At 39.0% G+C, this 23871-nt stretch overlaps 1 protein-coding gene across 4 annotated transcripts in view; it reads left to right on the top strand.

The window, feature by feature from the left end:
- The window catches only part of LCOR (ligand dependent nuclear receptor corepressor), a 90008-nt gene that overhangs the window by 46838 nt on the left and 19299 nt on the right, over positions 1-23871 (top strand). For 3 of the 4 annotated variants that reach the window (XM_071446145.1, XM_071446148.1, XM_071446146.1), the window contains 2 exons: positions 2460-2747; positions 5615-5708. In XM_071446145.1, coding sequence (XP_071302246.1) covers positions 2460-2747; positions 5615-5708 — 382 coding nt within the window. Of the gene's footprint in view, positions 1-2459; positions 2748-5614; positions 5709-8476; positions 17974-23871 lie in introns of those variants that run through there. The other variant, XM_071446149.1, reaches the window with a different exon arrangement.

Raw genomic sequence — 23871 nt, 5'->3', positions numbered from 1 at the left:
AAATCATTAAATCCTTTATTTGTTTGATACTGCCCTTTTAAGATTTTGATATAAAAATACACAAAAGCTATTAAGGCTTTAAAGCTCAGAGGTACTGCTTCAGACTATGTATAGCTGATATTTTTTGCTGAATTTTCTCTTCTAAGAGAATGTCTATGTTTTAGTTAATTTTAGTTTTATTTTCCTAAAAAAACCTGGACAGGTGGAGTCAAGATAGATATGTGGTTGATTTCAAGCGATGCTGGATGGGCACCAGCACATATTTTCCACTCCTGAACAGCTTTAATCCTCAGCATACAGGCTTTATATTAAGCAAGAAGCCTTTAATGTGCTAGGTACCTACCCTTCTGCTTGGAGACAGAGTTTTCTGACCCAAATTAGTGCATTTATCTTGAACAGCACTAGAAAGTTGTCATTCTGGTCTGATTCTATGAAGTTGCAGATTACAAGGATGCATGGCTGTAGGCATATGTAATATTTTATTTCTGAATGTGTAAATATGTTCAGATGTAAACATTTTTGAAATGAACATATGAACATGGTGCACAGTAAGGGCCTGATTCTTCGTTCAGAAAACACAAGTGCCGTAAAGCTCTGCATTCCTGCCAGCCCCGCTTGTATATGCTGCAAGCACATGTCAAACAGTTGGTATCTGTCTGGTCATGCCATCAAATTGTGTCCCTCTGGGCCTCCTTAGAGCCTTTCTATGTCCTTCAGGAAGTTATAGTGAAGAGATTAGAAAAGTAGAAGAAATGCCACCACAGCAGAACAAAACCCTCACACTTTTTCAGGCTGGTGTCCTTGTGGACCATTTGGGAAGCAAGTGAGATTATAAATGTACCAAAATTTAGGTTTGGTTCATTTTTTGGTGTCTTCTTAAAACTGTAGTATTTGATACTTAAGAACAAGTAAAATCTACAGGATGTTTTAAAGAAAATGGTTACATATTTACATAAACATCCTCGAAATTTATAGGATTTACAGAAATTTACTGTAAGAATGTACGTGGTGACTGTATAAGATCTTAGGTGTAGAAAGCTGTGCTTAACAGAAAGGAGTTCAGGCCTGATAAGTATTTAAAGCTCAATATGGTGTTTCATCAAGAAACAGGCTGCTAGTGCTGCTCTTTGATTTGTAGGCAGCTTGCTCAAACCTTCATGTCAGTCATCCTTTACACATACCATAAAGCTGGTTTGTTGGATTGATGTACTTTTGACAAAAATGGTGGCAAAAGGCAAATCTAACACTGAAAGATCCCGCAGAAGATTTTCCTAATGCTTCTAATAGCTCAATCTCAATAGATTACCTTTCAACCTGGGCAATTTTTTTTAAAGAGGTAGTAAACACTTCTCTATTGTTCCCTCTTGAGAGCTGCTTTTAAAGATTTATTTGGTCTTCTACTGTACAGTTGTTTTCTGAACGTTTCTTCGGTAATAGAAAATCAAACCTTTTGAGCCGTTTCTGGAATAGTGGTGTGGTTTTCTGTGCTTTGGGGTTTTTTGGGAGTATTGTGGGTAGTTGGTGTTTGTTGTTGTTGGTTTGGTTTTTGGGGGGGTTGTTTATTTGTTTAAAAACTACAAAACTGATTTGGCCAGAGAACACAGTGTTTCAAGTGAAGTGGCAGGACTTAGCTTTTGGGATTTAGGAGTTACAGATTTACTTTTTCATCAAAAATTACTACTGGTCTAAAATAGTGATTTTTGTCAATAAATTTTTGTGCTGTCCACATGCCCAAATACCTTTTTATTTATACACTATTTCATAGAAATAAATTGCAATGCCTACTTGTTCCATTTCACATCCGTTACTAATAGATTTAGCAGCTCCTCTAGAAATAGAATTACTTGTCATGTGACATATCTTGGGGTTTTGTGTATATGCAAGTTCTTTGGGTGATTTCTGATCCTGCATTGATTGCAATGTTAGAAATATCAAAAGGAATACATAGAATGAGAAGGAAGACACTTGAACATTTGATCTTCATGCAAATTATTTTAATTTATCAGAACTACAGGGCTTTATTTCTCAGTAAACTTAGAGGGGACTGCTGCAAATTTATTTTCCATTTTACCTTTCTGTAGCTGCAGGTAAGTTATGCAACTCTTCCACTGTGTAACCTGTTCAATATTTTTGGATGAGCTCCATTACTTGGCACTTAAGCTCTCCTTTTCATTTCCACACCTCTTAAAGGTCTGGTAGAATATATCTATATTTTAAAACAAAATATGAGATTGTATATTTCTTTTAGCAAAGTGTTATTTTGGGAAGGCTGTACCACAATTAGCAATGGTTCTTATTCAGGTGTTCTAAGGCTAAAGTACATTTTCTACAGAAACTATTTTATCTTTGGTTTTTTTTTTTTTTTTTCCCTGGATTTGTTTTGGTAAATAAACAATGACTTAATATAAAAGCTGTTTTACTTAAAGTGCTTCCTTAAAAGAAATCTCTAATATTTGCAGACAGTCCTAGGGTCTCTGACCCAAATATTCCCCTAGTGGCCCGTGAGATCATGCAGCGAATGATCCGACAGTTTGCTGCTGAATATACCTCAAAAAATAGCTCTACTCAGGACTCCAGCCAGCCCAATAGCACAAAGAACCAAAGCCTGCTGAAAGCATCTCTGGTCGCCTCCTCTCCCACGGCTGCAACTGCTCAGAACCCTGTGCTCAGCAAACTGCTCATGGCTGACCAAGACTCACCTCTGGACCTTACTGTCAGAAAGTCTCAGTCAGAACCTAGTGAACAAGGTAGGACTCTTACCAGTGTCTTGCATCCTGTGGCAGTCCATTAATGGCATTCTTATTGCAGAACCAATTAGAAGGTTGCACTTTTGCATAAAATTTAAAGTGGAAAAGCAGTAGATGGTTTTACAGTTAAATAATGACTAGTTCAGTGTGGCTGGGAGAGAAAAGGCTTTTTGAAAGAATGTAGACCCATAGACATGAGACATTCTTCAGAAGAAGGGCAAAGGGGATGGACATGCTCTAGACTCCAACGATGAATGTGCTGTTCCTACTGGGAAATGCAAGAAAGAGTCTGCCAAAATAGACTGTACACTTGCTCATAAGAGAAGTTCACATGGTCATAAAAATCATAATGCTGTCTCTTCTCTGAAGATTTAGTGCACAATTTGACTGAAAGGCTGATTTATTTCCTTTCTGGTTGTGGTGTGAGAAGAGTATCTTTAAAAAGTCTGTGAGAAATTGCTTTGTGAAGGCTATGAAAATTATACCCATGAACTGCACTAAACTTCCAGGTTTGTGTGTTTGGAAGAAATGTCTCTTTTCTACCTTAAAAATAGACTTGTTCTGCAGAGCACAGATTGAATAAATCCTAACAGTGTTTCAGAGCTTATTTTAATTCAAAAACCTTCCTTTCCATCAAAAATGCTTTTTTTTTTTAAGGAGCAAATTCTGTGAGTGATATAGTATATGAACTTTTCTTTTCTGAAATTGTTGAATCCTAAGTGTATTGTACTGATTAAAATTAGACCCTTTATCCTTCTTCAGAAAAATGTTAGTGCTTGAAGTCATTCTGTCACAGTAGGCTGTCCATCTGCAAATGGAAAAGTTGCCTGAAAAAAAAGCCTTTTTCTAGCTGTGACAGAAAAGTAGGTATCCCTTTATTCTTTTAAATTTCGTTTATGAAGCTTTTTGTCAAGAAGTTAATTTTATGTGTCCAGTAATATGCAGCTTGGACATCTGGACACATACCGCAGTTAGAGCACTTACTGAAAGCTGTCGTTGCACTTCAGTTACAAACTGCAGTGAGAGGTTGAATAGTGTCTCTCTTGAAATGTGGACCTGTACTGATAGGCATTTGTTTCTAGCTGTCTTCATTATAAATGCATTCTGTGAGTGTGTTTTGCATGTATGTTTATAAATGTTAAACTGTTCTCATTGTTAAACTTTTTGCTGAAAGAAAGAGGGAGAGAATCAGTTTTGCTTTTGGTTTGTTCCCTTTTAATTAGAGGATGGTATGGTGAAGAAAAAAGCATGAACACGAACTGTTCTTTAGCTACCATGTGATGGAAAAAGCTGTAAGATAATGTATGGTGTTCATAACGCTCGTTATGAGAGTAGAACATGTGCATATTGAATTATACAGTAATCTGTTTGCTGATGTAAATTTTTTTCCCAATTTACATTTAATGTAATTGGAAAGAGATTTTGCCAAACTTGTTAATGAGAGATTTCAGAGGCTGTCATGAAAGATTGCTAGTGGTGCTTTGTGCTATAGTTTGTTCTAGGGGGTTGAAGGGTACCCAGCTAGTTGTACATTTCTCCCTGGGGTGTGAGGTTGGCTCTGCTTCTCCTCAGGGGCTTCTAGGTCATACTGACTCTTCTGAGGAGGAAGCATGGATGCAAGTGCCTCCAGCAGCTGCCTGTGCTGTCCAGCCTCTTGAAAAGAATGAAAGACTTGATCCAGTCTGTGTCTCTTGTGCCTGCATAAGTGTTGTTCAAAAAGAAAATTTAATTATCTGCTTGCTTAAGTTTGGGTTATGGTGTGTTCCCAAATGCAGTGGGTGGAACAGCTTTTCGTAAGTTAATTCTAGTTCACTGTTTATCATGTTTTTTCTCCATATGTCAAATGAGAACTTTAAGCGATCTGAAAGCTGCCTTACATTGTTCTTGTGTTGGGTGGTATTCACTTGATTAGATGGAATGAGTGAGGAGCTCTCATATGTCTCAAGTTCACCTTGCCAACAGGTTTCATTTATCTCTGCCTCATAAATTCCTCGTTTCAAAGTTTCCGGGAACTTCAGATGTCTGGGCTGCTTCAATGACAATGTTGCACTTATTAAAATGACTAGAATTTCCAGCTGCTTCAGTGCAGCAGGAGCAAGGCTTTCCTGGTGAAACATGCTCCCTTTTTCTGGTGCCTATAAAGGCAGAGTTTACATAAGGGTTTGCAGGGGAGCATGGGGGAGCTTGAGGATGTGCCATTAGTGAGAGTGGAGGAAGCAGTCTAACAGGAAAACCAATTTGGCATATGGGAGAGAGGGAATAAAATGACACAATAGAGGTGAAAGGCAGCAGCTTTTCCAGTAGGGACCCTTTGGAGATATTAAAAAAAAAAAAAAGATGAAGCTGGCTGCCATGTGAGAAGGAATCTCACATCTATGTGTGTGTTAATTTAATTTCCAGTATGAAATTCTCAGTGAATTTTCCTACAAGAGATTTGGATAAAAAAAGAAAAAAAATCCTAGTACTGGCTTGCAGCCTCCCTTTAAGGAGGGGAATATCTCAGATTGACAAATCTTGGAGATTGTCTCAGTTCTGGACCACTGAAAGATAGTTATGTGATAGGTTCTGTTGTATCCAGAACTGTCACTTGTAGGTAATTTATTATGCTATGTCTCCTGTAACAGATGCACTTTTAATTTTGTTAATTTTTATTGTGATTACTGAAGACTATATTGAAATCACACGTAAACCATATTGCAAAAAAATCCCAAGCCTTATTTTGTTCAAAAATACAATAAACCAAAAAAAAATGTGTGCTAAAAATTACTTCAGCTCAGAAGATTTGCTTTTTCTTTTCAGCTGAAGACAAGATCAGCATGGCTGATCCTGCTTCTTCAAACACTGAAGTCATTCTTTTGTCTCTACAGACGGTGTGCTTGATTTATCCACTAAGAAGAGTCCTGGTGCTGGCAGCACCTCTCTGAGTCACTCTCCAGGGTGCTCTAGTACTTCAGGAAATGGGTAAGAGAAAGCAACTTACTATGACCTTTAAAACAATTTTGTACTAAAAATGTGTGCTTAGCTCCTGGTAATTTTAAGTTTCTTTTGGTGTTAACCCTTTGGAGTGTAATGTGTTTTCAACTTGTACCTTTGGCAAATACCTTCACCCCACCTGCCAAATAAGAGTTGTTGCCAACTGAGACAGGTTTAAGTTGCAGTTAAAGACTCTAATATCTGTTAGTTTTGCCAATTTGGTGCTTATCCAGAGATCCTTGCATTACCTGTTTCTTGGGGTTAGTGATAGGTTATTGCTGTGAACATGCAAGTTCAAATAAGTGCATGAAGAGTCTTAGAGGCTTTGCAGTATATTTAGACTTCATTTCACTTAGGGCAAAGTTAGCTAAACAGGAAAGTTTATTTTAGAGGTAACAATGATTTGGGTGATAAACCATGCTGAATTAGATTTAAATCACTGCATGATTTTTGTTAATATTTCCTAGCATGAACCACAACTTAGATGAGGACATGGGGCAGGAAGTCTGGTAGTTCAGAAAACTTTAAATGTAACTTTGGATTTGTGATTGTTCTGTAGTGCTGAACAAGTGTTTTTTAGAAATAATCACAAAGTATGTGGTGTACTACCCTTGCCTAATCAGTTCAAGGTGTGAAATACTGTTAAATAAAAAACCAATCTTTAGGTTTCATATTTCTAATGGTCACCATTTGCATACATTTAGAAACCCTTTACTCTTGGTCAGGGGGGTACTGGAGAGGCTGACTGGGACAAAGAAGGAGTTTGGGTGTTGATTATCTTGAAGCTACTGTGAACAAATATTTTTTACTGAAGTACAGAAATAGCATATGGTTTAAAGTGCTATTTAATTGCTGGATTTAGCTTTATGATAGCCTTTGAAAACTTGAAAATCTCAACTAGCAACCCTCTTCCACCACCATTCCCATGTACTGCTAACAGCTGATTGAATTTTTGCATTTCTCTTTGGAAAAATATACTGTCTCAGATTTCTCTTTTCAAGATTACTTTTCCATTTAATATTTCTATTAATAAAATACTTCAATCCCTCTTTAAAACTTAGTACTTTTTACAATTCTTTAGCATAAACCTTCCCTAGCAGTACTTCTCCTCTAATTCTGAACAGGTTATTTCCATCTTTATTTTCCTAGGAAGGCAGCAAAAGCCATTGAGGCTCTGTACTGTTTGTTCCCTTGTTTGTGAATCAAGTGAAGGCCAAAGTCCAACACACAGGGATGGCAGGGCCAGCATCTGGCACTGTCCTGCTCAGTCCTGTGGGTCCAGAGAGGATGTGGCATCCTTGCACCTGTGGTTACTTGTCCAGGTGTGTGGCATAGGAGGCTGGCTGCAGTTTGTTCAGCATCACTAAGTCGGGTGTAACTCTCTATTAACTGCCTGTATGACCTTTATTGAGGTGTAGAATCACTGGTGCACCCTATGATGCTGATACATGCTGTAGAAGGGGTGGAGAATGCACATTGTCTGAGAGGGTTCTTTGGAACTGCAAACTTTGAGCCATTTCTCTGGATTTTGTTCTGAATCCTTGTTGACTTTTGTTGTGCACATCCTATGACTTGTTGCATCCCGGAGAGAAGTGAACAGCATGTGTATCAAGCATTGTGTATGTTACATGCCAGGTTCTTGCAATGGATGTCTTTTCTCTAAAGACTCTTTTTTAATCCCAGTGTGATGTTAAAAATAATAATGTAGCTTTTCAGTACTATGTATCCTATCCTTAAGTAATGCTGACTTAGCCAGGAGGGCTTGACGCCAGTATAGCGTCCCAGAGCATTAAAATAGATTCTCTTTGTTAATTTGTATGCTGAACATGGAGAAATTTGGAGGTGGATTTTGAAACCAATGTGACTTAATAACTATAGGGGGCTAAGCAATCAAAGCATTAAAATAGATGTGATTCTCTGCAGCAGTAGTACTTAATTTCATAGAAAGAGCACTTGTGATGAAAGGGAAATGGTAAAAATACATACTGCCTTTTTTTTTTTGTTAACCCTTGATCTGGATGACAGTTGGCGCTTAGATCTTCCTTTTCCTAGGCATGCTTTTTATCAAATGAGATTCAGGGCTCTGTCTATACGCAATTAGTTGTTAAGAGAGCAGTTTGGTAAGTCTAGTGTAAGTGGTTTTCTTTGTGATCTGCAGTATCCCAGCTTTCATATTTGGTGCTTAATGAAAGTCAGGCAAATGTCTCTGAGGCCTGCTAAGCTTTTTCTTTTATCCTGAGCAGCAATTCTTCAATATGATGTAAGCAAACACTATGCAGGGTTTCCACCTGTGTGTAGATACTGCAGGTGGCAGTCATATTTACATGTTGAATATGTTGCACTTTGGCTTACTCTTTTATTACTGTGCTTGTTTAGTGGTAACGTCACACCAGTAACACAGTTGTGTGTAGATCTATGGCGATTGATTACTACTTTGTAATTAAGGTGCTATTTTCAGACGCTTGCGCGAAGTCTTTTCTACTCCGAGAATTTGTGAACCCAACCAGAGACCAGCCAACAGGTTTCATTTTTCTTTGCCCAAAAAGCTTCTCTTTTTTTGCGAACAAGTTTTAAAACTGACTGATGCTGAGACTTTAAAAAAAAAATTAAAGTAATAAAAAAAATTTAGAGAAAAATAAATAACACAAAAAGTGATGTTACCCAAGCAAGGCCTTCTAATAAAGGAGTGGCCCCCTCACCCATCCCTCCCTACCTGTGCAAGTCCTGCTCACATCAGTTTCCTTCCATCCAATTAGGCGACCTGGGAGACCCAGCCAGCACCATCCGGAGGGACTACAGAGTGGTGATGGGGTACCTCCAAGAAGCTTGCAGGATGGAACCAGGGAAGGTTATGGCCACTCCACATCTCTTAAAGTACCACTGGCTCGATCACTCCAGATTAGTGAAGAACTGCTGAGCAGAAACCAGTTCTCTACAGCTGCCAGCCATGGGCCATCTGGACTACAGAATCATGGACAGCACTTAATATTATCCAGGGAGGCTTCTTGGGCAAAACCACACTACGAATTCAATTTCAGCCGCATGAAATTCAGGGGAAATGGTGCACTCAGCAACATCAGTGACCTTCCTTTTCTTACAGAAAACTCTGCCTTTCAAAAAATGGCACTTCAAACTAAGCAGGATGGGAAAAAGGACGTGAGCCATTCATCTCCTGTGGATTTAAAGATACCACAAGTTCGAGGCATGGACCTTTCATGGGAGTCCCGCACTGGTGACCAGTTCAGCTATAGCTCTTTGGTAATGGGTTCACAAACGGAGAGCGCGCTTAGCAAAAAGTTAAGGGCTATCCTTCCAAAACAAAATAGGAGAAGTTTGCTGGATGCTGGACCAGATTCCTGGGGCTCAGATGCTGAGCAGTCTACCTCTGGACAGCCATATCCCACCTCAGATCAAGAGGGAGATCCTGGCTCCAAGCAACCTAGGAAGAAAAGAGGGAGATACAGACAGTACAACAGCGAGATACTGGAGGAAGCAATCTCTGTGGTTATGAGCGGGAAAATGAGTGTTTCCAAAGCTCAGAGTATTTATGGGATCCCCCACAGTACACTGGAGTACAAAGTTAAAGAGAGGCTGGGCACTTTGAAAAACCCTCCAAAGAAAAAAATGAAATTAATGAGGTCGGAGGGGCAGGATGTTTCAGTAAAGATTGAATTAGATCCCCAGGGAGAAGCAGCACAAAGTGCGAATGAATTGAAGGATGAGTAGGGATGTTGTAGAGTGCCAATTACTTTGCAAACTGGGTGAGCACTACTGCATAGTTCAACCATCACTGAGCGCACCTGAGTCTCCTGTTTGCTGCAATGCTCTTTTCTTTGCAGTTTAGCATAGACTTATGTGAACACAGGTGAAAGATGTGCTCTGAATGTCACATTTGTAAATTTTTCTGGCCTAGTATGGCACAATTTCACTCCTTCACCTGCCCACTGCCCTCTTTCTTTCTTTCTTTCTTTGTTCCTTTTCTTTTCTTTTGCCTTTTGCATGTTTCTCTGTAATAGAGAATTGAGTTACCTCACAAAGAATGCAGATCTGTAGAAGTGGACATCTTGCCTGTAGAGCCTGCCTGAACTTCTGATGTTGGATTTTTCATATCTGCCTTTATAGAAATAAGTCCACTTTGTTAAACTGACACTCTCCTGAAACCAGGCAATTTTAAAATGAAAATCAGACTGTCATTCTTCAAAAATGTTTCAGAAATCTTTTTTTTTCCCCTTCTTATTTTTTGTTGATCCAGTTGATTGAAAGGTTTGAGCTAAATCAAATTATTTAGGAATGGTACCTCTCTTGAACTCAGATTTGTCGACTAGATAGATAATCAATTGGGTCTAATTAGGCTCTCTACTGTTTTCTTTCTAAATTAACTGTACTTACCATCTGCTTAGTGCTCACCCGGAGGGGAGGGGAGGGAAAACTTACATACACTACCTTCAGAAAATGTCAGTTAATTATTTATAACACTACCTTCGCTGTAATTTTATTTGGTGTTTTTGAAGGGTGATATTTACACTCACCTGCTTGAGGATGTAGCCTTATCTCACGGAAGACAAGCTTCTCACAGTCAGGAGCAGTCAGGGTACACTAAATGATGTATTAGGGTATGCCTCATTATACCAGAACTACGGTTCTTTGTGACCTTTACACTTTTTACAGACTTGGTTCTGAGTTTACTAAACTATGTGGTCCCAACAGCTAGTTTAAAAGACTCTAATCCAGGGATGGGGGATTTGTGTAACAAACTACTGTGATACTGGGAAAAAAAAAAGGAAAAAAAAATAGCCCACAAAATGGTGATCTCAAACGTTACAACCTCAGTAGTCTGCCCAAATATCCACATTAGTGAAGGAGCTTGTTAATGTTCAGGGAAGAAGTAAAACACTGGTAGCCTGATCTAATTCGGGCTCTGCATCATATCTATCTGTAATACTGTCAGGGTCGAACACTCAATGAATGGGTGTTTCCTTTTTAAATATTACAGTTGCCAGTAGCAGGAATTGAGTCCTGCTTTTTTGTTGTTGTTTTTATTTAATCTATTTTGATAGTGGTTTAGCACATGCTAGAATAAGCATTTAAACACCATAAAAAAAAGCACTCCGTAAACCACAAATCTGGGTTTTTTTTCAGTATGGTGGTATCTTTATGCTTATATGGAGATCCAGGAAAAGTTTTGTACTGAACTTTTATCTTTGATACTTTCTGCGGGAGTGGTCAGTAACTAAGTGGAACTTACTGGACTTAACCACAACATGACCAAATCATAATTGCTGGTTCTTCAGGTAGAAGCAATTTGGTCTTAATCTGTGCAAAAGGTAGACAGACTTAGCATTTTTTTCCCCATTTGCACAACCAAAAGAAACATTGGAGTTTTTGTGTGAGAGCATTAAGTGATGTCAGTGAAAGTGGTCTCTCAAAGTTCATGGGAGGGTGACCTAGGTAGCCCTAGGGATTCTGAATGACTTCTGGAACAATGGATTCTATTAGCCTCTCCCCCTCCCCAGCAACTTCATATTTTCAAAGGTTAGGCACACCATTGCTGTTGTTTTAAATATGCACTGCTCATTCTTAAAATGGACTGGGCATTTGGCCCCAAGTATACTTTATTTTTGTTTACTTAATATATTTTAGTCCTCAAAATCCTGGTTCCTTGTAGCTTTCTAGTTGTCATCTTGGCATTTAAAGCAGTTTAAGCTCAGTAGCAGTATATAAACTCTGCAATACGGTCCAGTTTAGCTGGTGATTGCAATAAAGGCGCAGTTTAAGGCGTGGTTTCATCTGCTGTTGGAGGTTATGGTAGAAAGTTTGTTGCAAGTTAAAAAAAACGTAACACAGTTTTACTCTTGAGAGAGGTTTAACCTTTTGCAGTTGTCCTTATTTAAGAAACATGAGTTGAGTTTTATAAAACTTGTCACTGTAGTGTACGTGGAGTGCTCATTTTACTAACCTAAATATTTTGTATGTGTATGTTTAAGTGGGTGACAATCGTGCAGCAGAAGAATGGTGTGCCTACCCTTTAATGCTGCAGTTTTAAAAGAGAATTTGTCTTGTCATTTCAGACTGTAGGCTAAGAATTGTAAATAGATAGTGAGAAGTTGAGTACTCTTTATTTGCTTTGGTTAGGAAGTGGATTTAAAAAAAGAAACAACAACAAACCAAACACGTAACTTTCTCAGTTTAAATGTCCTGAGACCTGAAGATTGTAATACTCATAACTGCAAAGCTTTTAAACACAACACTTGATCTGTGATAACTTACTATTCAGGTAATCTTTCTTTTTCGAGAAGCTTTTGAACAACCATATTTCCTCCAAAGGTCTCTGTTTAAAAAGGAAAAAAAAGAAAAAGTGTAGATTATTTTTTAAGCACTAATTGCATTACATTGGTAACTGCAATATGAAATAGCCATTATTGTTTTGTGAAGCATGGTTGAGATTAGTTAGTGGTCCCTTTTTAAAATTTCATGAGCCTCTCAAAAAATAAAAACAAATTTAAAAAAAAGCTGCTGAATATTCAAAAGATATATATTTTACCTTATTGTAGGTTTTGTAAATTTAGTCTGTAATATTCAGGTGCACCTTTTAATGTTACTTTTTTGTTTCAAAGTCCCATCTAACATATTTTCTCTGAGGTGATTCATCACTTAAGACTAGTATCACTCTAAGTGCTGCAGTGATCACTAATATTTTGTTTCATTTTTCACTACATATATTTTGCAGGCGCTTTCAGTGTAGCTAACTAGTAGTATTTGGGATCATTTTAAATATATGATTGGAATTAATGTTTGTCCATTAGCATGCTTAATTTTCTGCTGACCAGCAGTTTGCATGGCCAAAATCCCTGGTTGACCATATTTTGGTGTGGGAAGGTGTGGTTCACTGCGGTCTTTGTAACAAAAGCCTTGTTTCTCATCTTATTTCTGGTAAGTGGATGCTTATGTTACTTGGATCACTTGGACAGGAAAAAGATTTTAAAGCCTTCTCCTGCTGCTCTTGTGAGATGGCATTAACGTGTAACATAGACAAACTGCAACCCTGTAAAAATCGAGACGTTGTTAGGAGGAGACCTTTCGGGTATTTTTTGTCACTAGTTTTCTCTTATTCCCGAGAATGTCCATCCAATGTAGTTATTGGACTTAACAGTATTGTTGTGTACTACGTTGATGTAGCTGAAAAAGCCTGACAGCAAGAAACTGTGAATTATATTTGTGGCAGTCTCTGAAAACTAGTTTTTCAGTCCAAGTACCATGAAGGAGAATCCCCCTCCCCTACCCCATCCTAGAAAAGTAATTTTATATTTTGTGTGTATAAAGTTTTAAGAATCGAAGTTTCATATTGTACTGAAGTTTAGGTGTTGCTTGGTAAATCTTTGCTGCAGCATATAATTGAAGATGAGTAAGGCTTAGTGTGGTAGGGGTCCTGGTGTGGAGTTAATTATCGTACAGTTCTGGTGGGAAAGCCCAACATGTATGAAATGTGTCCTTTTTTTTTTTTTTTCATTTGGATTTGTAAGATGTAAAAGTGCTTTTTTAGAACTCTGACCTATTACAAACTATTACCTCACTTTCAGCCAGCTGGATCCTCATTCCACAGTGTTGTAGGCATTATTGTGGCTGTAATGCTTGAGTACAGCTATAGAGTTGAACGTTTCCAGTTAGATATTGTAGGGACACGTTTCTGGACTCATTTTTATTTCTGTCTAAAGATTATTTATTTTCCAGTCATTCCCTGATTTTTTTCTAAAGGTTCCAGACAGTTTCCTTTAGAATTTCTCATTTTTTCCCTGTTGCGCAGGAGAAGTTGCTACATAAGCAATACAGGTATGCCTTTACTTTCTTTTTTGTTGCAGAACTCATAACTTGGTGGTTGCATTACCAACCCTACTGCTAGGCCTGAATTCAAACTCTGAACTTTTTTTGGCAGTTGGAGAAAAAATATTTTTAATGATGCGAGGATACAGATAGGATAATGCCTCTAGTTAGGGAACACATTCAGCTTCTGTGTTCTCTCGCAACTCCTGCATGACATTTTTTGCAGAACTTTCCACTGCTGGAGGATATTCCTAAACACTGGAGGTAACTGCATTTGTGTTTAGACTGGGTAAGAGCAGACAAGGAATAGTCTGTGCTTTGTCTTGTGGCAGGCCAACATTTGCATCCATATATTTCTTTCATGAGTACTCAAGAGTACATTGCCTTTCCCTGGAAATTCGTGGGAGCTGTTTTAGGGGCTTTAGGGTTGAGTAAGCTTTGTGAAACAACTTTTTAGTTCTGATTGAATTGCTTTTTGTATCATCTGCAACGATTGTTATACAGGCAAAACTGGAATTGCCATGTGTTTCTTTCCAGTTTACTTTCAAGTAATGCTCTTAAGATGTCCTTGAGTCTTAGGAGAAGAACACAGTGTCCAAGGAGTGAAGGGAGCACTCTACTGTTCCCTTTTTTTCTCAAAAACTAGTGTGGCTGCATCTGTAATGTAAAGACCTCTTTCTTCAGTGAAGACAAAATTTGAACTCTTCAGTATAAGAATGCATACTCTTATTGCAGTCCAAAATCTTATGAAGGCGAGATTATTAACCTTACTGAAAGATTTGTCACAATATTCTAAATAGCTTAAATTCTCTGCCAAATGTTAGAAGTAGGATGGGAAGGGTTGTTTCCCTCATTTTCGTGAGGATCAGAAACCTCTAGGTATTCCCCACAAATGTTTCAGAAATTAAATGTAATTTCAGTCTAGGTCAATGTTGCTTTTTCTTGGCATCAGTACATAATGTTGGCTAATATTGTTTTAGAAAGCTGTAAGAAAATAATTTTGAGACTTGTTTTGGTACTATAAAGGTTTCTACTTGATCTTGAATTATATTGAAAATTCAGTAATTGGAACCTTCAGAAACCTGAAAATCTGCACTGCTAGTTGTATGCAGTTCTGATGAATGTAGCAGATAAAGTAGCCACTATAGTAACTCATTTCAGATTATCCAGTGTATAAACACAGTGCACTGTGATGACCAGTAGGCAGAGAGATATTTCAAACCCAAAATGATCTGTAGATCCACTTCATATGTACCAGAAAAAACTGTTAAGTACTTAGAGCATTCCGGTGTCCATCTCTCTCTCTCTTTCCTGTTCTTTCTTTGACTGGGGCCAAGTCTCTAAACCAGTATTACAGCAGTAGTTTTGGACCTCATGTCCTACTGAATTATGCCTATATTCAGGTATTGTCATAAAAACCTTCATATTAAGAGAGCTTTATTTAATCCTTACAAAAATCTCTCAGCCCAGTTGCAAAATCAATTTTCTGTGATTGGGTGATGTACTAGAAAGGAGGATTTTTTTTAGCCTGTCCAGGGCATTTAATCTACCTGCTTAAAAACAAGCATCCCCACCAGTGCCCCTGTGCTTGTCTCTACTGAATTGGTAAGTATAATTTAGGAGGACTCAAGATGATAACTACCTTACAGAGCAGGGATTAGGACACAGGCTTCATTTTGACTGGAGCAGGAAAAGTTAACATCCAAAACAATTTCTCTCATCATCACCTAGCACAATTTATCTTAATATTTTTTTCCTACTCAGAAATAATGAAGATACTACTAGAGCTACTTAAACAGTTTATCAGTTACTTGGTGCTACATTTCTCAAATAGTTTTGCAGATAATACTTTTTATGCCTGCGTGAAAACATGGAAACAATAAAAAGCACTTGTCTGACCTATTCTAAAGTACCAGAAAAGGGATAAATAACTGCAGCACTTTCTCTGTTACAATGCCAGAGTCTTAATTAAATCTGGTCTTCAGGTTATGAAATACTTCAAATATACAATCTAGGATCATGAACAGCTTGTCAGGTCAGATCACAAGGTTTCTTGGGATATTAAGCTGTCTTTTAAAGACAGATTTTAGTACAACAAAATATTCTGGAGTTCAGGCAGGGGATGTATATATACATGCCTGGTATTTTTAACTGATCATTTCAGTAGGCCATTTCAGGGCTTAACATTGGGAATCTGGGATGATGGGTAGGGAAGGGAAGTTTCCCAAATGGAAAAAAACCATTTTGGACCATTGTTTAATGTTCAGTTTGAAAACTATATCACAAGAAAAATGGGTAGGGATTCTTTCTCCCTTATGCCTTCAGGGAATGAGTAGTATTTAGAATCTCTGGCTGAAATTCAAGCCTTTTTACCGTGTAAATTTTTAATATAAACTCATTGACATGCTTTTTACATCTGAGGACTGAAAATGGATCTTAATGTTTAAGTTGTGGAATGGTATATTTCTTAAATGAAGGGGGAACATTTAAAAAAGATAGATTAGAATACCAGCATTAGTGAGCTTAAGGAATTTTAGTATGTAATAGCAAAGTATAGCAAAGTATTTGATTAAAAAATTAATCTTGAATTGCTAGTCTGTAACTAGGTGCATTCTAATTTAGCAGGTGAATATTCTTTACTTATCGATATATGATGGGCTTTTTGCAAATAGAAACCTTTATCTGAGTCCCACGTGTTGCTTGTACTGATGGGATGTATGCTTACAGCAGCTTACTGCTGCTTTAAAATGTATAAAATGTTTTGAGTGTTTGCTCATAACTCTTTTTAACCTCCACTTGTTAAATTGTCAAACATTGGTATTTTATCAGTCCGCAGTGTAAGTTTAAACTAATGTTCTTAGGAATCCAACTTGTACACACACTGTTTAAAAACCCTCAGGGACAGTTTACACACTATCCTCACTCAATTCAGGTACTTGTACTCTCTTCTTAAACCTAGCAGTGACTTGTATTTTGTTTTGCTTTTCTTTTGACGTGCTGATAGCACATCCTTGATGAATGTCAACTTAAAACTCAGTTCAGGTATCCAGGTATAACTCAGCCAAACGGATTTTAAAGCTGCATATTTACTCTCCAGCACACAGTGCCTCAGACACTTATAGTGGCATTCTGTATATTCAGTTATTACTACTGAGCAGATCGCGTGGGGGTTCCTGGTATGTATTGTAAGAAATTCCTATGTATATTATATAATATGTATTATATTATATACATATATAGTATATATGTTATCTTAAACTTATATATTTTAAAATGCCACTACTAGCCAGCGCAGCTAAAAATGAAATACATTCCCAGCTGCTTCTGCGAACAGCAGAGGCAGCTTCTTAACGTGGCTCTTGCTTCTCTCTCACCATAACTACTTCTAACCTCAAGCACGGGTCCTTGGCTGTCTGACCTCTACACTCTAGTTATGCAATGTCCTTAGAGAATTCTGTGCACTGGCCACTGTGATGGAAACCAATGGGCCGGGAGTGCTTTGAGTTTATTAGTAATTGTTCTGCCAAAGTTGGTGTTTGTATGACAAGCGTGTAAACCTGTCAGATAATCAGCAGAGGTCCAGGTTGTCCGTAATTAATTCCACCTCCTGGGCAGGACCAGAGCTCATGAGGCGCCTCCTTTCTAAGGCTGAGCACTGTTCACTGAACACCTGCAGTGCCAGGCCTCTGTGCTGTGCTCACCTGGAGGCCAAGCCTGAAACTAAAATCTGCTGTTCTGCCTTCATGGTGATCTGTTGGCAGTCGCAAGTCAGCAACACCTCTGCTTTATTATTTGACACTTTACATCTAAAAAGTCTTCTCTTTCTATTTATGTAACCCATAGTCTTTGAAGAGTATGGAAAATGGCATTTCTCTCTGACCTCTAGAAGTTCAAGTGTCATGGGAAAAAAAAACAGGAACCCCCCCCTTTACTCTTATGGACCTCATTTCAATATACTGTTTACAGTTTGACGGAATTGTATAATTTAATATTTCTCTTGTACTGTAGTTTATATTTATTTACAGATTTTTTTTGTACTGTGTGATTTGAATTTTTTGTTCCTTGCTATGATCAATGTTTTATGTAGTAGAGCACTTATGATCACAAATTAAGGTTTTTGGTTTGATTGCACTACATTAATTTTTTTAATGCAGTTCTGATTTTTTGACTGGACTAAATAAGCTGTGTCTTAATGTATGTGATAAGTACTTTTAAATTTTTATTTCATGTGGTCCATTTATTTTTTGCATTGTATGTCAAAGCGCTAATTCTCTTGTTGTGCATGTGTAAGATTTAATGGCTCCATTGTATTATTTGACCATGTCATTTTGGAAACACATTCCCAGCTGTAACGTTGTGTATGGTAGTTTTCACTGGATGCTAGACTTTTCAAAACCACTATTCTTCTAATAAATTTTGTTGTGAAAAACTTCAAGGGGTTCCAATTCTCTTGTTCCTAATGTGCTTTCTAAATGCTTGTTACTAGTAGCCCAAGGATATGAGATGGAAACTATCACAAGGGGGGAGAAGCAAGGGAGGAAGTGAAAATAGAAGGTAAAGCAATTTCTGGCTGAAGGACTGAGCTTTGGAATCTCCATACTCCGTTGGGTTCTTGCCCTAAATAGGATTGACGGTAAAGCTGCTTTAGCAGCTGGGTAGGGAATACATGTGAAAGCTGAAACGCTGTCTCATAGCAGCCCGGTCTCATGGACTCCCCTACTCTTAATTTGTGCTTCCCTACTGGCCACCTTAATTTCCTTAATGGTAAATAATTTATCCAGTGAAGAACAAACAGCCTCTCAGGAGGGAAAATAAAAGGTGGTGTAGGGATGTTCACTGAGCACTCAGTAATGAGCCAAGCTAGGCACAGAGGTAGTGAAAGCGTGGCCAGAGCCCCGTGTGGGTCAGTTTTGAGCTGTGGGGTGGCAGCGGGCAGAGCTCCGGTTGGGGCAGTGGAGCTTTGTACTGGAGCACACGGCACCAGGCACAGGCACCTTGCTTAGCTGCCCACCAAGGCACTGGTGTTGCCTTTATTTTCTCTGCACCTTTATTTTCTCTGCTTTTCTTCCGCAGAGGGGGCAGGTCCCCAGCTCCCCATTAGCACAGGGAAGGCTCCAGCAACTCCATCTTGCTGTCCCTCTGCACGGGGGCACAAGGCAAATCCAGCAGTGACACCACACTGCAGCCGGCCCTTCGCCAAGATCCATGTTTACTTTCTCGTGCCTGTACTTGGGGTTGAACGACTTTTGACGTTATGCATTATTGATACTGAAATGCTGAATACTAAAAAGTAGGTTACACTAAGTGGTGTATAATGGAACCCACGTGAGTTTAGGCATTTCTGCTAACCTTTGTGTTCAGTTCTACAATGATTTTGAGAGTGATGCATAGTGATTTCCTAGCTTTAGGAAAATTCATAATGCTGCATGGTATCTAGTCCAGGTTTCTTTTCTCCTGAGAAATTGCCTTTCTTAGCATGTGCTATTGAAAAGTAGGTAATTTAGGCTTTGCATTTTTCAGTGCTTTTTTTGTTTTTTAAAATCCTTAAATAACTGTTACATTACAAACTAATTATTGTATTTCTTGTATACTAATGCTGTTATTAAAAACAAAAGGCAAAATGATAATTGGGCGCTGTCACTGGTTTAGCTTTACCAGGCAAATTTCTCTTAAGTAAAAAACTTGGTTTAACTAGAGACTACATTCTACACTTATTCAGGAATAGTGAGTTTTTATGTGTAAATAGCTTGAAAGCCTTGTGCAGTAAACTATCATTTATAATATTTTTTTTCTCTTTGTCTGAATACATCTGTCAAATCTATGAAAATAGCCTTTGAAAGTGATGAACCATATTCCCATCTGCCATTCTTTAGGATGCATTACACTGTGCAGGCTTGTCCCAGAACATTTTTAATTGACACTTTTAGTCCTGCGATTATCAGAAATACCACATTTTTCTGCTTTTCCTGAAGGACTTGCTGATGGTCTCGCACTGCTAAGATGAAATTGTTCAAACTTAAATGAACACAGTCTTGATTTCTTCTTTTAAAAGCTGTTTCCTGTATCATGACAAGATTTCACAAGATGTTGCCCGCAGAGCCAGAAAGAAGCTTCCATGCTGTTGTCTCTTATAAAAGTAGAAAAGAAACACAATTAGCCCTGTTAGGCAGCTTTAAAAGTCACTAATTTCCTTCAGCTTGTTTGGACTCAGGGTGGGTTTTGAGCTGCTCAGTCTGTTATTGGAAGAGGCAGCTGCCTCTTTTGTACCTGCAGGAGCATATCTGGTCACCTTCTGAAGTAACAGATCCTTTGTGGAATAGCTGTGGACTGTACCCCCACATACACCTGGATCACTTGCTACAATGCAGATACTCCCTCAGATGTGGAATGAGAGGCTCTGCTCATTGCTCCTCTGTGGAAGTAAGAGCTACTGGGAGGGGAAGAGCAACTCCCTGAGCTCAGCATGAAGGATCTGAAAGCTGGAAATAAGCTTAATTTTTGTGAGTGAAGCTGGTTTAATTAAGGAAATTCCTGAGCATGAGAGTTTCACCTTCCCATGTAACCAAAGCCGAGCCCTTGTGGTATGGCTCCTTGAACACCACCAGTGCAGAGCTTGCTCTGGTGTCTGCAGTGAGACAGATCACCAGCAGCTTTCCTGCCTGAGCATGCTGAGCTCTCTAATTTCCTAGAGGCATGACAAAAGTGGGTCTGGGGGAGGGGGAGGATTTAAATCCTGATTCAGGAAGATACTTCAGCAAATCACTATTTTCTTAATCTGCCAACTCTGCTCTGGCAGATGCCCAAACAAGGGTACTGGCTGAATGGAGGTTTTAACTGGAAAGTGCATAGCAGGTTCTTGGACCTGTTTAGGAATATGATTCATACACAGAGGAACAGAGCTACAGATGAAAAGCAGTTTCAAAAAGCTGAGCTTGAAGTGTTAGGGTAAATCTAGGATTATGGATTTTGATACAATGAAGATGGAAAAGAGATTAAAGAGGAAGTTGATCTTTTTAATGTAATTATTCTTGAGACACTTTAGTGGATGTTACAATGCTAGAAGGATCCCAGTTGGTGAGAGTGCTGTTTCCTCTGATCTGGTACATTTGATGCAGACTCTGTAACTTGAAATCCAAGGTGTTCTCAGCTGTCTAGTAGGAAAATCAAAAGAAATGTGAATGACTTCACACCTATGAATTATGAATTCATTAAGTTCCTTCTTACCCACCTACTTGAAAACCGCAGACAACGCAATCTGTAAAAGCTCCCTTTTGGTATCATGAAGAGGGAACACAAAACAATTGCATCTTGTTTTTACAGGTCACTTTGAATGTCTCAGAATTACAGATCACATTTGAAATAGAACTTCTAAAAATCTTCTCTTGCTGCCTCCTCCTCTGCAGGTGTCTCACAGCTCTGCAGGAGTCTGTTCCCAGCACACTTAACTAAAAGGCAGATTTTCATATGAGATGGCTACAGCTCAGATTTCCAGGAATTGTTTAAAAGCTCAACTAAAATTAGAAGTGCTTAAGGTATACTTCAGAGCACAGAAGTACAAGCACTGCTGCCTGAACATACAAAAGTTGCCTGTATGAAAATACAGCTGCATCTCCTGAAGGAGCTGACCGGAGTCCTGGACCATAACCCACGCAGCCCTCACATTGACACCAGGGGGGTTGGGGCAGAGGCTTCAGCTCTTGCCTGTACCCGAGCCTGCAGTGGATCTGTTGCTCTGTGGCTCCTGCCTTGTCTCCCTGGCTGTGGTTTCCAGGGCTGGCTTGGTCACAGCTTGCTTGCCTGCCTTTGCTGGGCTCCTGCTCCAGGTGCAGATCAGCCAGCCGTGTGCTGACAGGAGGAGTGGTTTGTCTGTACAGGATTATCAGCAAACTGCCTGTAAAAATTACAGTGCTAAATAGGTTACACCTGCTCAGGTTTGGAATTTTTTTTTTTTGCTGATGTGCACCAAGATCCCATTGTCTCATGTCCCAGATCCCTCCTGCCCAGCTATTAAAGTGTGGGGCGTGCTTTACTCATTTGGAATTACATTTCTAACTTTGAAAAGGGCTTTTATGGTTTTCCTTTCTTACAGCTGAGCCTTTCTTCTCCCTGAGCTTTAGAGGAAGGCCCTGACACTAATTGTTGAGTTACTCTGGGAACACCTGACGCTAGGAGAAGCCCAACAGCTTCCCTGCACGTGTAAAGTAATTTTTCATACACAGAGCCAATATTTGTGCTGGGTCCCTTGCTGTAATCTAAGCCTGAGGTGGTTGCTTAGAGGATCCACTAGTTCCACCACGTTCCCCTTTCAAGTGAAGGTGGTATTATAGTTTTTTCATGCTTTCAGGTGCACTGTGGTCACACATGGTATCCTCCTCAAATTTCTTTCAGGTCTTTAAAGCACTAGCTGCATGTGAGGTTTAATCAAGTGTTTAAAACAAACTATTTGATTTTGAAAGGTGACTGTAAAAAAAGAGCCAGTAGGATTCTGGTTTTGCATAAGAAGCTACCATAGCAAATACACTCTGTACAGAAGTACAAACTTTTTTCTTGTTTCTATCCATCAAACATCAGCTAAAGGTGCAAAAGCTAAACAAGCTTACTTGGTACCTGAAGTGTGGTTGTCAATAACTAAGTTCTGGTCGGGCCATGGTGGCAGCTGCCTGACCTTACTGCTCACTAGAGGTCTGTCAAGCTGGAATTCAGTGAGCTTTGCTGCTCATGCTCAAAAGCAAGTAGATTTTTCCTCCTGTTTCAGGCCCTCTATTGGTTTTTCTCTGACAGACACAAGTGTGTATGGTAAAGGTGACCACTCATCTGCTCTTTAGTTCTAGCCACCTTGCATATACCTGTCCTTATGTTGGTGTCTTTTCTTTGAGTGTAGACTGGATTTCTAATTAATAAAAGGAAAAATAACATAACTCAGGATTTAAAAGAAATCTGCTCTGCACTCAATTGCATTATTGAATTTGGAATAATAGTTATATAATGTAATATTGTAATAGAATCATAATTACAAAGCTTAAAATCAAAGTGACAAAGGTAGTGCCTTAGTGCTGGCAAAGAGCAGATTGATTTGGCGTTTTCATCTGTTCTTTTGTGTCTCATGAGCAAAGAAAGGACTTCCATTGCAAGATTTATCAGAGTAGCAAGGCCTCAGCAGGACAACAGGGAATTTGGCAGTCAGCGTATTGTGGGTCAGAATTCTCACAATGTGCATTGTTTGGGCTCTGGTGTCACTATCTGAACATCTGAGTTGCTTTGAGGAAGATTTTTCAGAGGTGGTTTAGGTGCGATTTCTGGGTATTGTCCCATTCTGTATTTCTCTGGTCATTAAAAGTACAGTGCAAATGCCAGTGTCCCATGAGCATTGTTGTCTCATTACAGTTGTGTGGTTAAGAGTGAGTTCATTTCTGTGAGCTCTCAGGGTTTGCATAGTGCACTTACTGTTAATATGATAAAAATGTCTGCAGTAGAGGAGATCTGCGATTGACTGATGGGCAGCATGTACTAATGGGTCATCATCGCTTTGGCTTTCTCTGCAAAAGTTAGGGACTCATTTTCCTGCTGGAGGGACCAGGAAAGCACAGAAGTCAGAGGGAGGCAATCTGTGGAGGCATCTCGGGGGGATCTGCAGGGCTCTGATGCTTGCTTCTTCCTTGCTGTGTGTGAGGAGTGATGAGTCACCTCTGCTTTTTCCACAGGATCTGTTCCTTTGCTGGCATAAGCTGTTGTTGATGATTTTATTTTATTTTATTTTTCCTTTTATGACAAACCACCAATTGATGGGTTTTGTCACCAGTATAAAGAAACAAACAATACCAATCATTATGCTGCGTTAAGGAAAATCGCACAGAGATAAAGTACATTTCAACTGCAGTGTCCATTTACAAAGGGTAAAATGCCAGCTGAGGAGGCTTTAAATATGGAAAATACCCCTAAAGTAAACTGGGTGTATTAGTAGTGATGGAATGTTACTTACTAAGCAAGGTGTAGTTCCCTACCTCAATTTACCACGTAGCTGCACAAATACTGCCTGTGTGGGGGAAGACGGAACCTTTCTTAGTGGACATCTGCCAGGGTCAGATGTGGTTTGGATTTGTCAGTCTTCCTCTAGCATTGCAATGTGTGACAATATAAACAAGGGAGAAAAATAATTGTGGGCCAGGATATCAAGGTGAATTTTTGAGAAGAATAGACTCTCTTAAAAGAGGGAGGAAGGACAAGAGTGTGTAATGACAAGGGTTAAAAAAAAAAAGGCGATGTGAGGGATGTGCAGAAATGGAAGGATGAGAGGTTTGAGCTGAAGGGGAGGGGTATGCATTAGCGCAGAGGA

The sequence above is a fragment of the Agelaius tricolor genome, unplaced genomic scaffold (genome assembly GCF_023055355.1).
Source record: "Agelaius tricolor isolate 1412-34295 unplaced genomic scaffold, bAgeTri1.0.p SCAF_22, whole genome shotgun sequence".
NCBI lineage: Eukaryota > Metazoa > Chordata > Aves > Passeriformes > Icteridae > Agelaius > Agelaius tricolor.
This window is presented reverse-complemented; position numbering and strand designations above follow the sequence as displayed.